Source organism: Aythya marila (assembly GCF_965140915.1).
Source record: "Aythya marila genome assembly, chromosome: 2".
Classification (NCBI taxonomy): Eukaryota; Metazoa; Chordata; class Aves; order Anseriformes; family Anatidae; genus Aythya; species Aythya marila.
Window position 1 is genome coordinate 118,196,654 of NC_139043.1, and position 17,380 is coordinate 118,214,033.

Consider the following 17,380-nt stretch of genomic DNA (forward strand, 5'->3'; position numbering starts at 1 on the left):
CAACTACAAAGCACTTCAAGATGCAAGAAAGGCCCTACAAAAGAATGAAGTGCTGCTAGCATTTAAAATGCTGTGGTTTATCTGTCCTGGGGGGGAAAAAAAAAAAAAAAAAAAAAAAAAAAAAAAAAAAAAAAGTTTTGCCAGTGGTTATTTTACACTGTGTACTTTCTGTTGGGCAACTTAAGCTACACTTAATATCCAGATCAGCACTAAGCCTATTGCACTAAACACTTTCTTTGCTACTTCGTAAGAAAGAAGAGTTCAGTAAAATTCATTAAACTGGGATCCCACGCTTGAGTATTAGGGCATATGTAGGAAACTGAAGCTTAGTTACTGAGTTAATCTCTGAAATTCTTTATGTGTGAATGAAAGTAATCTTAAAGTATATTAGAAGGAAGTCCCATCTCTGAATAAAAGAAGAGTTGCATTCTCATCAAGGGCCTGATCCTGTAAATCCTCCATGCACAGGGCTTTTTTGCTAAAGGACCAAAGCATCTAATTTTAAACATTTTTTCAGTTAAGATAACTTTTGTAAGGATGAGGTAAAGGTACCTGTACTCCATTATCACCACTGGTAGACAAGTAGAATTCTGAAGATGGGATATAGTGTAGCTTCCTCTGGTCATCTATTAGGTATGCCATATCTCACCCTAGCAACTAGGCTACTTCCTTTGTTAACTCAAATAGCAAAGGTACCTATTGTTAAAGTTACTAACTCTCAGGCACTGCAACATCACCCATAACCCAGAGATTTAGTAAAATCTTTCTGTAATGCAACCATTGATTAAATCTGTATTACGGGAATTTGGCAGTAGTTTCAGTCCCTCTTTATCATACAATGTGGATACACATTTGGGGGTCAGGGGCCATGTTGCAGATGTTATATCCTGTCTTTTACATTTCCTTTCCAGCAGAGGGCTTCAGTGGTTAACAGTGTGACACATACATACACACACACACATATATATGCTCATACATATGTATATACATGCATATATGTATATTTATATATGTACCCTGAGAACTACAGTCCTTACCATCTCCAAGTCAGGGCAGGTGCATAGAGAGCCATGTCACTACTTGTAACATCTCCACCATTGCATGCAACAAGAGACCAAGGAAGGACTCATCTTTCTCTGTATGTTGGTTCAAAGAGTAATGTTGCATACACTCCAATCATATGCAATAAACTGGAATGTCTTTGTTACCCTGAAAGGATTAATTTTTGAGGCTTTTGTAATTGAAATATATGCACAAGCATGTCTTAGAGATGTTCCAATCTCCATAAGGCTTATTGATGCCCTCACATACTTTAAGTCCTTTTTTTGCAACTGTATTCATCAATGAAATGCACAGAAAATGAATTAAGAACATTCATTTTCATATCTTTACTGTCTGATTTAAAACGTGCCACGAATGCAGTTCAAAACAGGTTTGTGACTGAGGCTACATAGATGAGAGCCTCAGTTGTCTGCATTTGACTGAAATACAGGATTACTCCAGCAGTGGAGGTTAAAGGTTTACATGCTGTCCCTAGAGAATCTCTACATAAGAAAGGGCATTTATATAGTGTATCTGTACTGATTTTGTGTTATTGAAGGAGGAAACAAATAGACACCAAGCTGAAATGAACCTTTTTGTTACTGAGATGACCGGGGAGGAATAGAGATCCTTACACTTTAAACATTTCATAGTTGCCTTGAGAAAGAACAGGAATAAAAATAAGAAATGTTATATTTTATTTTTTGTTTTCTCCAAATCTCAAAACACTGACAAGCAGAAACCTTTCCTCCTGAAGTATTATACTTGTTGCTGCAAAAAGTCCTAACGGTGCTCATGGAATCATAAAACTGCTTGGGTCAGAAGGGACCTTAAAGATCACCCAGTTCCAACCCCCCTGCCATAGGCAGGGATGCCACCCACCCAACCAGGTTTCCCAGGGCCCCATCGAACACCTCCAGGGATGGGGCATTTGCCCAGCTTCTCTGGGCAAATCATGTTGATGGAAAACTGAAATAATGACACTTAAGAGTACTGCAAAACCATCAAAACAGTTGAGAAACAGTGTGATATATTAGTTGAACTTCTTATATTTGTTCAAATCTGAAAAATTAAGAAAAACAAAAATATGATCTTTTTTTTTTCAAAGTAAATTTAAAAAAAAAAAAAAAAAAAAAGCTAAATACTTATGAGTCTATGAATTTATGCTCCATTTTAACAGGTAACACCAGCACTAAGCTCTGGGCTGCTGTTGCCCCAGCCTTCAGCACAGTCATGCAGCACAAGTGAACTTCCAGCATGCAAATGGCAGACCAAGTTAAAACACTGAAAGCCATACTGAGTTTCAGCCATAAAACACATCTTCCTACTTCCTGAACAAGGTAACAAGATGGGCTGAGATGATGAACACCGTACAAATACGTGCCGGGTGTGCAGTCTTCTCAACTGCTTCAGAGTTTCAAGCAATGCAAATATATCCATTTAAATAACGAAAACAGGTGGAAGGAGAGGCTGTTCCACCTGATGCACAAAACTCTCCTTTTAATCTGCACTGTGGGCTTCTTCCTTTTTGTCTTCACAGAAGCACCTTCTCAGTTTTTGAGAAAGACATTTCATTTCTATTCCATCTATATGCCTTAAGATCACAAACTTTTTTTTTTTTTTTTTTTTTTTTCCAAAGACCGAGTCTTCAGAAACATTTCATTATCTTGCTGTTCTCGACAACTACATGCGATGTTAAAAGCAGCAGATTAAAGTCAACAATCTCTGCTGCTGGAACCCCTGAATTTCTGACATTTTCTGAGAGTTATGTTTTCTCTATTTGCATACTCTATTATCTGTTTTGTTTGACAGTCGCAGCTATGATGCTGCTTATGCATTAATCACTCCTGTGAGTACTTCACAAGTCAGGTGCTATATAATCTACCACCCGCAACTGAAGGCTTTCTCTCTGCACCACATTCATCGCATCTTAGCTTGTGCCTATGCCATGGGATCTGGTTAAAGAAACGAGTAATGCTGCTATATGAATGTAGTTTTGGGTTTGTATGTAGCAAATAAAATCCTATTTAGACAATGGGTAACTGCCATGAAAGAAGTTCACCAAAGTTCTACAGAAGGCAGTTTTCAAAATAAAAATATCCCACCTTGTTATTTCTTGTTGAAATTACACTGAAATTGTTTCCCTACTTAATTTGTGAAATGCATGAGCTGCATGGAGTCTCAACAACCATACTCAAATAAGCAGAATGCTGTATTTCTGAACTGAGAGTATATCAACAGCTTGAGGAGCAATTTTAAAAATGAGATTTGGAATTATTAGAAAAGAAAGGAAGAAAGGAAGGAAGGAAGGAAGGAAGGAAGGAAGGAAGGAAGGAAGGAAGGAAGGAAGGAAGGAAGGAAGGAAGGAAGGAAGGAAGGAAGGAAGGAAGGAAAGGAAGAAAAGAAAGAAAGGAAGGAAGAAAAGAAAGAAAGAAAGAAAGAAAGAAAGAAAGAAAGAAAGAAAGAAAGAAAGAAAGAAAGAAAGAAAGAAAGAAAGAAAGAAAGAAAGAAAGAAAGAAAGAAAGAAAAGGAAGAAAGAAAGAAAGAGAAACAAAGACAGACAGATAGACAGACAGACTGCTGGTCATTTGTGTACTTTTTATTTTTTTCCTGCAGTAATGAGAAAATGTTTATCTGATCTATCTTTAATGTAAGTTCTTAGTATTTACAGAAAGAAAGGAGCTTTTCCAGGTACTTTAAGATCAGAAGAAAGAAAGAAAAAAAAGCTTATGAAAAACACTAGACACAAAAATTCTCACAGCAATTCTAGCCCCGGTTGACCTCAAGAAGGCGGAGTCCATTGGTAGCCTGCAACCACAGAGTGGTTGTTACCGGTATGCTGAGTTTCCACTGGGAACTCAGACAACTGCAGAGGTGCTACCAGCTGCGGTGATACCCATGGCATCCCCTCTAACGTGCGTGTATGTCCTTATGTCTACTGTCCCCAGGGGATGGCATGATCCACAAGAAAGTTTTGATGCCATGGCTGCAGCTGGAGGGTCATTAGAACATTCCCAGCTCTATCACATTTTTGAGAGATACCTCATCTTGATTTCAATCCTCAGTTACGGAGAACCTACCACCTCCCACAGTATATTATCTTAATGGTAAAGCTCTATCACTGTTAAAAATGTATGCCTTGTTTCCAGTCTGATTTTATACAGCTGTAATTTGTAGATACGAGGTTTGTTTGTTTGTTTGTTTGTTTTAGTACAGTGAATAGTCTTCTGATAGGTGATATGCAGTATGCAGGCATTTACCTGCTGATCAAGTTACATCTCAATCAGCTCCTCTACATATCTGTTGCCTTACTGATGACAAAACATACACCAGACATCAAACATCAAACATAAGGAATGATAAACATGATGTCCCTGTACAGAATAAATTATCACAATTCCAGTGAAGACAATAAAGTCATACCAACTGACATAAGCTGAAGATTTGGTTGTATGTCCCTACAGTTAGACTGCTTAACAAACCATGCACTAACTACTGCAACCTTTTGTCAAACAAGGCTAATTTCAGTGAGAAAATCCAGCTTCTAAATTATGTTTAAATAAAAAAATAATAATAATAAATAAAAAAGGAAAAGAAGATATCCTATCAAGCAATAAAAAGTTGCTTGACAAGAGAAAAAAAAAAAAACAAATACTTTTACACAAGGTATTCCATGACCTTAGCTTTATGATTTCATGGTTCTGATGGCAATAATTCACTGCAATAAAATGTGGGGTAGCAGCAGGTCTGTGTAGCATAACAGTAAATTTTGATGTAAACTGAAGACCAGAGCCTGGTAATGAGGCACAAATGTGAAGTATTCACCAGAGACTAAAACTATCTCCTACCACTAGCATGCAATACAAGCTAAAAAAAAAAAATCCAAGCATGATGCAGATCTCAACACTTAGGTTAGAAGAAGGGACAAATACATTGTTTTGTTATGAAAGTTATTCATTTTGTTCATCAGCAACAAAAATTTTCTGTTTGACTCAGTAGTTTGCACTAGTGCTTAAAGGTGACAAAAAAATCAACCATATAGGTCAGCCTCAAGATGAGTCATGAATACTGAATTTAAACTAAAATGTATGAAGCTGTAAAAACAAAATCTCTTAAACACATACCAGCTACAACAACGACAACCTCCTGTATTGGATTTCTTAGCAACTCTACTATGAATAAGAAATACTAACTTCATTCCACCTGAGATAAAAACTGAAAAAAAAAATAAAATAGTAGCTGTCTGCTTTTCTTTTGTGTTCTATAGTGCCACATTTTGTTTAAGATATTACTCTCTCATGGCTTGCATATCTAAAAAATATAATTCATGAAAAAGTATAATGTAATTGTTTGGGCTTTGATGAATTGGGGCATAATGTTAAATAATTATTCATTGCCTTTATTCTTCTGTCACAGTGTAAAAAAAAAGCTCTTTATTGCTTTTTTTTTTTTTTTTTTTTTTTTTGTATAGAAGGACATGGGCCTTTGTGACATGCATTTTATTTTAAACTAATGCTTCTATTATTCCACATCTGAATAATTATAGCTGACATCACCTACTCTTTGGTGTCCTAGAAGATCTTTAGCTCTAGTCCACTGTTACATATTTTATGCATTACATGAAATAAAATACCTCAAGATTTTGAAAATATTTATTTTAAAAACAGCAATGAAATTGTCTGTAATCACATTTTATGCTCTGCTTTGAAACCAGCATTATTCAATATGCCAGTGGTCTTTTCCATAAGAGCAACATATTAGAAATTCATGCTGCTCTAATATATCTGAATTCATTGATGTACTGCACTCCCTATAGACCTAAAGAAACATTTTTACTTCAGTTTCATATGTCCTGCACATTACCTACTGATGTGGTTGTTGTCAAAACAGTTGTACAGTAGCCTTTGAATTCAAAGTGTGCCTTGACTGTATACCAAAAATGACAATAAACCTAAGTATATACATTATACTGGCTTTTGTTGCCAGCACAAGTAAAGCATTTGGGAAATAAATCCCCTGATTTTATTGCCTTTTAACATCTTTTCCACTTTAAAGTTCAAACCCAGAAATGTAAAGCATTCCAAGAAATTGAAATTGCTTTTATTTCTTTCTTGCAAATTTTCTACAGTATAACATCATGAGCAACATCTTTAAAAAGATTAGCACAAAGGTCATAAATGAAAGCATTCCAAAAATAGTTTTGTTTGTTCATTTGTTTGTTTATTTGTGTTTTTTTTTTTTTCTTCTTTTTTTCTTCCCTGTATATGAAAACAACACTGATTTCAACCCTGGCTTCTTCAGGAAAAAAAAAGCAACCATTTACAGGATATACTAAAGAAGCTGAAATGTCTATAATTTTGTTGATAAAAAGAACACACAGTAAAATTCGTTCTGTGCAAGACATCCAGAAGCATTTTTACAGATAAAGGTACATTCTCATAAGGATAGCATATACATGCATTTATTTGTAATTGTTGAAAAGGTATTTCTTGTAGTTCTTGGAATATTTCAGGAAAATTCATGTAGAGAAGTACTGGTCAGTCAAGACCCAACTGAACCTAACCTACATGGGACTACCTTCAAGTGCAGTATGTTGATAAGGGACCATTATTCCACTGTATAAAAAACAAACATGCCTACAGAGCTATCAAGACATTTTCATTTAACAGCTATAGCCATATCTGATTGAATACACTTAAGAATCAAGAATAGAAGTCACGTCCATTTTGAAGAAGGACTTTAAAGACCTCCCACATGTAGACCATCATGCTAAGGCTGGACCATGGTGCCATACTCATATTCTGCATGAATTTTGCAGACTTCTCTGCCCCCAGTAGTCAATACAAATATCAGATATAACAAGCACCTAATGAAATCTGTATGTGACAGCATAGTGTAAATGAGCACGTGTGTGTATGTATGTATATGCCAGTATGTCACCTAAGAGGAAAACAAGAATAAATAAACATATAAACTAATATATGAACTGACAGCAAAATACTAAGAAAGTGAAATTGTAGCAACTTTTTATTTTATTTTAAAGTACTGGGGATGCAATAGGAACTTCAATCAATCTAAAAAACTTCAAAGAAGGTTAATTCCGAATTTAAGTGTCAGACAGTAAATGGCAATGGGAAATTTTCATCTCCCAGCATTGTAAAATTTTTCAGAAAGAATTCCCACAGTGTAAAAAATCTGTAAGAAGCTGATCCCTAATAAGAATTCACTGAGCCAGGAGTGGGTTCTTATTGTGTGTGTTTAAGCACTTCCACAGAGGAGAATGCTTACAGAGCTTGGGGTAAATCCTGCAATCCTTACTCAAAGGGATTTCATTTGAAGCTTGGAGGGAGTGCTGTACAGTATGAAACCAGGGGAGTTTTGAAGGATTTTTAGGAGGGCTAAATCCTCAATTTTCAATCTCTCCAAAATAATGGAAATCCTCATCTGAAAACACCTGGTATTTGAGATGAAAGAGAAATGCTACAATGTACAAATTATTTTCCTACTTTGTTTTTTGAGCTCACTGTGCTTCCTTTCTCCCATTTGGCTAGCATTAATTAATGCTTTGTCTATAAAAAAAGCAACTGAAAACCACTCATTGGTTGTAACAGTGACAAAAAGGTAGGCATCATTTCTGAAATACCAACAAGAGCTAAAAACTGGCTAAAAGGAAAGACGTTGAAATTAAAAATATAAAAAGGAACAAATTCAATCAGATTCACATTGCACTGCAGCTGAGTTTGTTCCAGTATAAGTAAAATTTGCTGAAGATGTGAAATTAATTGGGGATGGAGAACAGCCAACAGATTAATTTCTAAGAATAATTTTTTCTAAAAATACTCATTAGTGCCCTGAAAAATGAAGCAAGATATATGGTTTTCAAATACTCTTAAGTGATAGCTGATATACTAGAAATTATATGAAACCAAGGGTTTAGATAGATTGGAGAAACATATATTATTTTATATGTGAGGCAATATAAACGTGATTTAGGCAAATACTTGTTAAGTGGATCAGAGCTAGGCAAGATAGTAAAAAGGAAACTTAGAGATGAGTAATAGCAGGAGAAAAGAGTCATACTAAAGAAGAAATGTAAAGGTTCTGGATTATAAAGAATGCTAAACTTACAAAATCTTGTCTTTATTAAACAATGGAAGGCCAAAAGGATGATGTAACCATTTTATTCACTGAAGCAGGCATTGAATTCACTGAAGTATTAACTTAAATTATCTCCCTCACGTTAATTCCTCTCGTTATAAAATTCACATCAGAGGAACCATACTGCAAAACAGAGCTGTACAAAATTGTGGTGTTAACATCCTACCAGTTGTACTAATGTGAGATGTAGCTTAGTCCCCTTGACAGACAAGACAGCTTGAGCTAAAACTATTGCTAGTTAACAGTCTCTCTTACGTGTAAAGGGCATGCAAGATAGGGATAACAGTGGAGTTAGCCTATGATGCTTCAAGGATCATGTTTTATTTATTGACCGAATTCTGAGAAATGACTATTTAAATTTAGTGCATATTTCCCTGAGTTCTGATTTTCATTTTTTCTGACCTACACTAAGTCCCAATAGCAAAATTGTCTAGTTGTATTATGCTTTATTTATTTATTTATTTATTTGCCCTTGATGCAATAATTTACTGTGATGATCTACAAACTCTCAAGGCCCTTTGTTCAGAGCCTGTTGTGAGAGGTTAATGTGGAACATCAGAGCTTAAAAGAATGCATAGTTTTCAGCCATAACCGTGGCTCAAAAGAGGTCAATCCAATAAAATACTGCTTGTCTTGACTGGAATGTCATGAGCTCCTCTTACTTTGTCAGGTCCTTTCATAGTTATGATCCTGAGAACCCTGCATATGATTTATCTCATGTTCTTTAATGTATGCTATCAGTTTTGTAGAAATGCAAGTAAAATTCAAAACATTTCCATGAAGAATAATTATATTTCTGCATTAAAATCTTCCTCTCCCCTACCTCCTATTATTGAACATAACCCTGGGGTCAGATTCTGACCTCAAACACAAAGCATGCAACATCCTTGTAAATCAATAAAAAGTAAACAGCATTAAGTAGCACTAAGAAGCCAAGACTAGCCCCCTGCAGTACAGCTTGTTGGACATCCTCAGAGGGAATGCAGAGCTCCTTGAAATCAAGGAAGCTTTATTTTAATTAAGTTGCAATCAAGCCCTGTGACAAGGCAGATTTTTTTATGTAAACTAACTGTTTTCCTGCCAGCTCACATCCTCAGTTCCTTGTCCACCACAGCTTTCCCAGCTTGTCCCTGGGACTGTTAGTCTGAGGGTCTAATGGAGAGCTGAGCTCAGATCTCTCAGTTCCCAAACATCTACGTTCTGCTCCACATACTGTCAGATTTCATGCAGGTTCACAGGCCTGCTTTATTATTATTTTTTTAGGCAACATAGTGAGGAGTTAGCAAGATAGAAGGTGTAACAGTCTCAGTGTCTACACATAGAGCCTCCCAGATGGGACAAAGCTCCCTAAGCTCCTGATTCTCCTGGAGAGAAGCCCAGACAATTCAAAGAGCAAATCCTTAACTTTGTATATCTAGATCTGCAGTTCCATCTAGCATAATGCCTGAAGACATGTCAGCCCCACATAAGATCAGGCCCCATATTCTTCCATGGGATTTTTCACTCTTTGGTTTAGAATTCTATGTCAACATGAAATAACAGCCTCCTCTGTAGAAAGATCTTGTCTGGAGCTGGGATGCAGGACGTATACTAATTATTTGTAGAGCCCACTTGAAAATGTAACATGTAAAGTAGCTCTGCAGTTGTTGCAAGCAATTTAACATTCAAAGAAGTGATTTATAATATCAGGCTTCCCAAGATTACGACCATAATGACTATCTGACAGATTTTATAAGCAAATCGTCCAGTCATTTCAATTGGATTCTGGCTGGCTAAGGACTGGGAACTGTAAAAAGGCTATAAGATTTGGCCTAGAATCAGAAATAACATTTGCTGTTTTCCAAACGTGTGGTAAACAAGAAAGAAGATATTAAATTTTTGTACATCTCTCAGTACATGCAAATTAGAATGGAAAGAGCCTCATAAGAAAAAATACAGAACAACAGCCATCTGGATCCAAATCCTGCTCCAATGAAATCAAAGCATTGGGCCTGCTTTTGTCATTATTTACATCCTTGTAAGGCAGGGTAATATCAAGGCAGTGGGTATCATCCTGGCTTTGATGAATTCATCTGTAAAACCCCACTGCCTCCAGTGAGAGATATATTTCAGAGTCAGTAATGATGTAAAAACCAGAGCCAGACCACCTTACTCCATGACTTCAGTGGTGCAGGACATGGCCCCAGGTCTATATATCCACATTTTTACAACTTACAGCAGTACAGAAGGGAAAGACTAAAAATGCTTACCACAGAGAGGGAATTGGAAAGCAGTGTCCCATCTTGGCTGAGCATGTTGGAAACTGTAATTTCGGGTAGATCCATGTTTTGTGGGTGGAATGGAAGGAGGCCATTGTGGTTCATTGGATGACACAGAGAGTGGTATCCAGACTCCATCTCATTCAAGTGTACCAGTGAGTGGTCAGGCAATGACGGAGGAGTTATAGGAGGTATGTTGAAATCTTCACTTTCAAGACTTGGGCCAGGGAAAGACTGAAAAACAAATATAGAAAATGCTATGAAAGTCATCTGAATACTGAATAGGAATAATAAAAGTCACACAAAACAAACAAAAAGTGCCCAACTCACATACTTCTAAGCAGGAACTTCAATTTTACAAAGAGAATATTTTAAACACCCGTATATTATAACAGTGGAGTTTCACCATTATGTATGGAAGAAAAATTGCCTCTAAGGCATAAAAATCTCTGATACTTTCACAGCTTCCATTAGAAAGAGATTTTTTAAAAAGAAGCTGAATTCAAACAGATTTCAAGGGTCCTATTAAAATTTTCCAAGAGTGTTCATCTAGCTGAATACCTTTTTCACGGGAATAGTGGAAAAGGGAATGCAATTTATAAAATTAACATTGGCTCAAAATGGTTCACAAGACTCCCTGCCACTCAGATCAAGAATTATACAGTGAGGAAGAAAGATATCGCTTTTAGGCTTACAGGAGAACCATGCATTTATTTTGCTACAAAGAAAAATAAATAAATACGGAAATAGCACATACTTTGTATGAACATCCTTTACGTTTATAAAAATACATCTATAGTATCTGTAAAATACAGATTTTTCCTTTCTTAATCTATAAACTCAACCATACATATGTTTTCAGTCATCTAAATGAGTTTTTCCATAAAGCAACTGTTTAAACTTCTGTTGTCCACTGCCATTAAGTCATCCAATTCAATGTGACCCAAGAAAAAGTCATAGGCAAAGTCAGAGTAATGCACCAAGGCAGATAATTTTAGGTTGGATCTTAGGAAGAACTTCTTTACCGAAAGGGTTGTTAGACGTTGGAACACCATCCCTGTGTGGATGTGTGTTCACCATCCACATCCACATCCAGTGGAGTCACCATCCCTGGAAGTCTTTAAAAGACGTTTAGATGTGGAGCTTAGGGATATGGTTTAGTGGGGACTGTTAGTGTTAGGTCAGAGGTTGGACTCGATGATCTTGAGGTCTCTTCCAACCTAGAAATTCTGTGATTCTGTGTGATTAATTGCTTTTATTTATCTACATTCTTCATACAGCAGGTAGGCTCATTTGGGGAACAGTGGTGGTTATGCTTAGATTTCTTGAAGGAAAAAGGTGAGCAGTGCTAGATGCATGATCCAAATCAAGAGTTAAAAAGATCAGTTACAGTTGTTCACTCGGAAAGTCTGCTCTGCTTTTGTGAGAACAGCTATAATCTTCATCTCCTTTTGCAAACTATCACTCTGCACATCCTACACCCACAGTGCTCAGATTTATAGCACAGGGAACCTAGCTTCACCCTTCCTGCCCCTTTGTTGCAACATGGCCCTGCTCTGAACACTGCCTTTCTTAACTCTGGGAGTGCAAGGATTTAAATACATTCTGCTTCTGCAAATGATGAAAAGGAGGCCATAATTTCAAAGAGCAGCTATTAGAAGACAGTGTGTTCCACAGTATGAGTTTGTAAATGGAGGACAGTATGGTGTATGAATTCATGCAGAAGGACAAGGGAAGAGTCAATGCCCAATTATCAACAAAGGGCTTTTTCGCTAGTCATCATAGCAATGCTGTCCTGACCAATGGCTAAAATTACTCTTTTGTGGGTGAGCACAGATATAAAAACTATAAATTGGATCAACAACAAACAATGTTGCATGTTTTCAATGAGCTGCTGAACATAGAACTTCCTCCAGTGCACAATGCCCTAGTTTTGGTTGCTTTGTTTATTTCCCAACAAATTTTACACCTCTGTTATTGATTATCTCAGTATGAAATGGAATGGGAAGGATAGACTGCAAAGACAAAAGTAAAATTCTAAAGAATGAAACAGGACAACAGAACATGGAGATGAAAAGTTTGCCAGTGATATCACAATTCTTATTTGTGAGGACTTTGATTCTGCCCATTCTTTCTAGCTGTGTTTCTCTGGCACCAGATTTTCCTCTCTCCCTGCCCCTGTGCTCTCCTTAATGGGAGACATGTCTCTGCTCAATACCTTTTAGAGGAGAAAAAAGAGATCTGGCCTCCTACTTGCCTGAAGCAAGAGTAGGACAAAACTCTGTGTTATTCTCTGACCACTTTAACAAGAAGAATGGACTTCAATTTACATTTGCTGTGGAAGCAAATATTCTTAAACAAACTATTGACAGTCTGGATGTGCCCACACCAATAACACAGATTATTCATCAAATCAGCTATTTATTTCTGCACCTCCAGCTTTTTCTGTGGTTAGATTCAGACATGCTGTTTCAACTGTCTTTAATTAGTAACACTTCAAAAATGGTAAAGCAATTGAACTGCCTTTAGGACATTAACTTACTAAAAAGGAAGTAAAATACTATGTCATAAAATTCCACAACCCAAGTTGTGTCATGTGTAACTACATAATTACTTTATATATGTTATATGAAATAAGCATTTTAAATATAGACTAAGCATTTTAAATACCAGGTTGATTACTTTTAAAAAAATAATCACACCATGGTTATTACTTGCAAACCAGTTAGACTGTATTTGATCCCACATCATTGTCAATTATTTAAGCAAGCTTCTTAAGTAGTATGAGTAGTACAGTAGAGGCAATAGTATCATGACAAAACAATATACAGTTTGTGTAGGATTAATCACTGACTATAGTAAATGAAATTCTATCACGCTATGGTAGTGACTGAAAAAAAATAGCCAGTTATAAAGCACTATATATTTAAATATCCTATATATTTTATTAATTTAATTAATAAAAAAAATATGAACTACTTGTCAACTTCAGTAAAGCTAGGCAGAATTCAAGCCATATGCTAATGGAATGGACAGAAACTTGAGAGTACCTATGAAGCACCCAATTCACCTAACATTTTCCAGGCAAAATGGTATTATGATACCTAGTATATGTATATATTGTTCCTCAGGGAAGCTACTTTAACAGTACCATGACAGTAACATGACAGCACTATGGTTTCTCATGTCCAGCAGCATGGTTAAGATTCTTGTAATGACTTGGCACAATGGTACATCAGAAGCCAATGGTCCTATAAGTTTGTAGTAAACCTAACATATCGCAGAAACAAACATGTTGCAACTACACAAGGAGTGAGAAATAGGATAGACATTTGGCCTTCCTACAGGAGCTACAAGCTCCAAACATCCACTCCTACAACCGTGCCATCTCTCCCCCTGCCATCAGGAAAGCCTTCTTAAGGAGTCTCCCTGGTTGCAACTGGTCCAGAGTGGCAGTGGGCTTTCCTGGATTGTTATGCCATTATCTTCCCCAAAAAACATCTGAAGGCACAAGCCCTGACCCCAGGTTTTCCCTGCAGAATGAGCTTCTGCTCCGGGGCAGCCATTATCCTGTCCCTACCCCTGGACTTTCTTAGAGAATCTCTTCCATCCCAAGTCATTTATCAGGAATTTCAAATGAAAGCCATAATTTACCACCAAAAACATTAGGGATGGTTATACTCCCTGTAACAAATTACAGTTCATAAGTACAGCTCATATGCATTAATAATAATTGTGGCCTATAGCATCCACCTACTGAGGGGATGCAAGACACGGACTCCTGATGGCTTTTGAACAGGAGATGTTTATTGCCCTTTTTCACTACTGACTCTTGAGCAGGAGACGTTTATTGCCCTTTTTCACTACTACATATACTTTCCCCATAGCCCCACGCTCCATCCACGTGCCCAAATCTATCATACAATTGGTTAGAGGCCCTCAGATGCGCGCCTGAAGCCAGACAGCAATTAACCACTGCCCAAAGCTCATCTTTAACACTGTAGCCAATTTACTTTATCTCAACCTTGCTCAAGTTTTTGTTTCTACCACTTGTTTCCTCATTATCTCTAATTCCGGGTCTTGTGAAACAGCGCAGAGCCACCTGCAAATTCCTTCCCCACAACCTACCTCTCATAGGATTTTCTGGTGCACAAGTAGAAGGATTAGGGTCTTCCCCAGCACTCCTTCTTCCCTTTCCCTTGTCTCCCCCTTCTCCTCCACCCCCCCCCCTTTCGAACAACAAGTTTTTTTTTTTGTTTTTTTTTTTTTTTTCTTACATGGCTGTCTTTAGTATCAGCATGATTTTGTGTTCTTAGAAAGACATGGAATAGCTCCTTTTCATTCTACTGGTCACAGAAGGACTGTCAAGCTTTCCTTTTCACTTTTGAATCAAAAAGAGTAGCAGTAAATTCTTTATTTACTTTACCACAGAGCTGCCAGGAACTTTGACAGTGGTTGTGCTTTCATATCATGACTGTGGGAGTGACTGAGGTTTTTATCAGCTCTTCAGTTTAGGGAAACTTCCTAGGTCTTTATTACATTCCAGAGAGAAAGTCTTTTGCAGGGTAACACAATAAAAACCACTGCAACGCACTGAACAGACACAGGCTTTAATTTGACTTCATAATAAAGAGCATTTTCATTACACCTGAATTTATTGCAAGTAGATTTCATCATATTTCACATGGGAGTTACATAGCGGATACCTCAAAACTAACCGTCCTTAAATGTGGGCTATTAACAGACTTGAAACTATGAGTAAACAGTTTGAATCAAGGATGCCTTCTCAAATCTAAAAGACAATGTTCTGTGTTTCAGGTTAAATATCTGTGACATCTCTGCCCCAAATGATGAAAACTCCATAAATCAGATGATCTTTCAGATATCCACCATGAGATCAAGAGACCTCTATCTGAGCCACCTTAGCCTATAATTTTATGAGAACAGCTTGCCAGAATAAAATGATACAAACACTTAACCCTGATTCACCGTCCAATCCAAGTCCAAGCTTTTGTTCCTGAACAATGACTTTGCTGGTCTGCTTCAATTTAATTTTTATGCCACTTAACCTGGCCAAACCCAGAAGATGGGGAAGAGGGGCAAAAGTAGGGGTGTAAGGGGAGTAAGGGGAGGGGTGTATGTCAAAGGTCTTTACTTTAGCAACAGTAGAGCAAAGCATCCTGTTATGCTAAGAACACCAAGAAAATCTAGTATCTTTATTTTTAAAGAAGCCAAATAGTCATTGTTATCAGAAGAATAAGGGAAATGCTTGCACAACCTGACTGCATAAGTAAAGGGAAATAGAGAGAGGAAATATTTCCTATTCTCTGAGGAAAAATGAATAAGGATAAAGGAGGAAATAAAAATAAAGACCTTCTGCTTAAATAATCTACAGTGGTGATTGCCTATTCACCAGAAAAGCTTACTTATATTTCAAAATAAATTTAACAAAACTTTAAAAAGTAATCAGAAAAGCTAAACCAAAGAAATTACAAACAAACTGACCATAAGAGGCAGCAAGCATTCAAATATCCAATATAAATCCCTTTGGAAAGAGCAGAACCATTAGTGTATGTCAACACAGAAGATATAATATACATTCAATAAGTCTAATCTGTGTGCTCAGTGGTTGCATCAGTCACTGTGAACATATTCAACAGAATCTGATATTAGCAACAATTCCTTAAAAACTGAAATTTGCCTATAGATATTTAATTTAAATGAAATGAATGGTACTGCCAACTATGTAGAGCGTGTCTTAATTTTTCATTTGCACCAAGGCTTCTGCATCTGAATTGTGGAAAGATGCCAGATTTTAAAAGATAGATGCTTCAGGCAGTCTACTCTTCTATTATTGAACACATTGTTACATAACTGAAATAGTTATGAATCAATAATAATGTAAAAACAATGAGCTCATTAGAAGAGGAAAAACAGCAATGTACCTTATGCATGTATGAGAGTTAGGATAATATATTCAACAGTAGATACTTCTAGGAGTTTGTTTTAATAGGATCAACCTTATCTCTAATTCCTTAATGGAGGACCTTCAGAAGCAAGTGTTTTTTCAGTTTCTTTTGTCTCTGCATGAACAAGGCTTGATAGCTTGAGACTATAATGCATTACTGTGGAAACCTTCGGTCTGTTACATAAATCATCTTAACACTCAGCAAGAATTGTCCAACAGTGCCATTGATATGTTCAAGTCAATGATCCTGCAAACAAATTTTTTGTGTGTGTTTCTTCATATGGCAGACACCAGCAATAAATCATATTCATTTTAAAATGTACAATATACTAATTTATCAAGCAACAGCTATCAAAAATATATTACAGGGGAAGGTATAACTTTTTTCTATTGTGTTAATCAATTTCTCTAATTTACATTAGGTAAAGGGCAAAGCCCCAAGCAAAACATTAATTTTCCAGTACCAGATGAATTCTATTTTCAAGAAGCAGAATGTACTGACAATATTATTGATTTAAAATAATCAAAATTTCAAAGTTGACAGAATTATGTAAGAGAGTAGTTCCACTCAAGAATCTTTTCATTAATTATATTAATTTTATATATATACTGTAGTGGTTTGTTGGAAAACGTATTTTCAATGAGGCTTTTAAATTGAAACACATTGTAAAGATGACAATGACTAGAAACACAAATGTTATAAAGATTACAAGATTTGGGCTCTGCAAATACCAGTATTGTAATCAAAGCATTCAAGCTTCCCTTCAAAGACCCAGCTGTGCAGTTTTCCTATTTAAATCTAAGTGAGAAGTGAAAACCTTCCTTAGGATTATTGAACAGCTCCCAGAGCAATTCCTTAGGAAACCTCAAGAGCATGAGGCACCTGTGGAGCATTCTTTTTCCTCCAACCTGCAGCCTTTCCTAGCTCACCTGTGCCACACTCCTACCCACATTA

At 36.6% G+C, this 17,380-nt stretch overlaps 1 protein-coding gene across 2 annotated transcripts in view; it reads right to left on the bottom strand.

The window, feature by feature from the left end:
* Positions 1-17,380, bottom strand: part of TOX (thymocyte selection associated high mobility group box) — a 222,122-nt gene that overhangs the window by 82,276 nt on the left and 122,466 nt on the right. For both annotated transcript variants that reach the window (XM_082752321.1, XM_082752320.1), the window contains exon 3: positions 10,449-10,691. In XM_082752321.1, the coding sequence (XP_082608447.1) occupies positions 10,449-10,691 (243 nt within the window). The remainder of the gene's footprint in view (positions 1-10,448; positions 10,692-17,380) is intronic.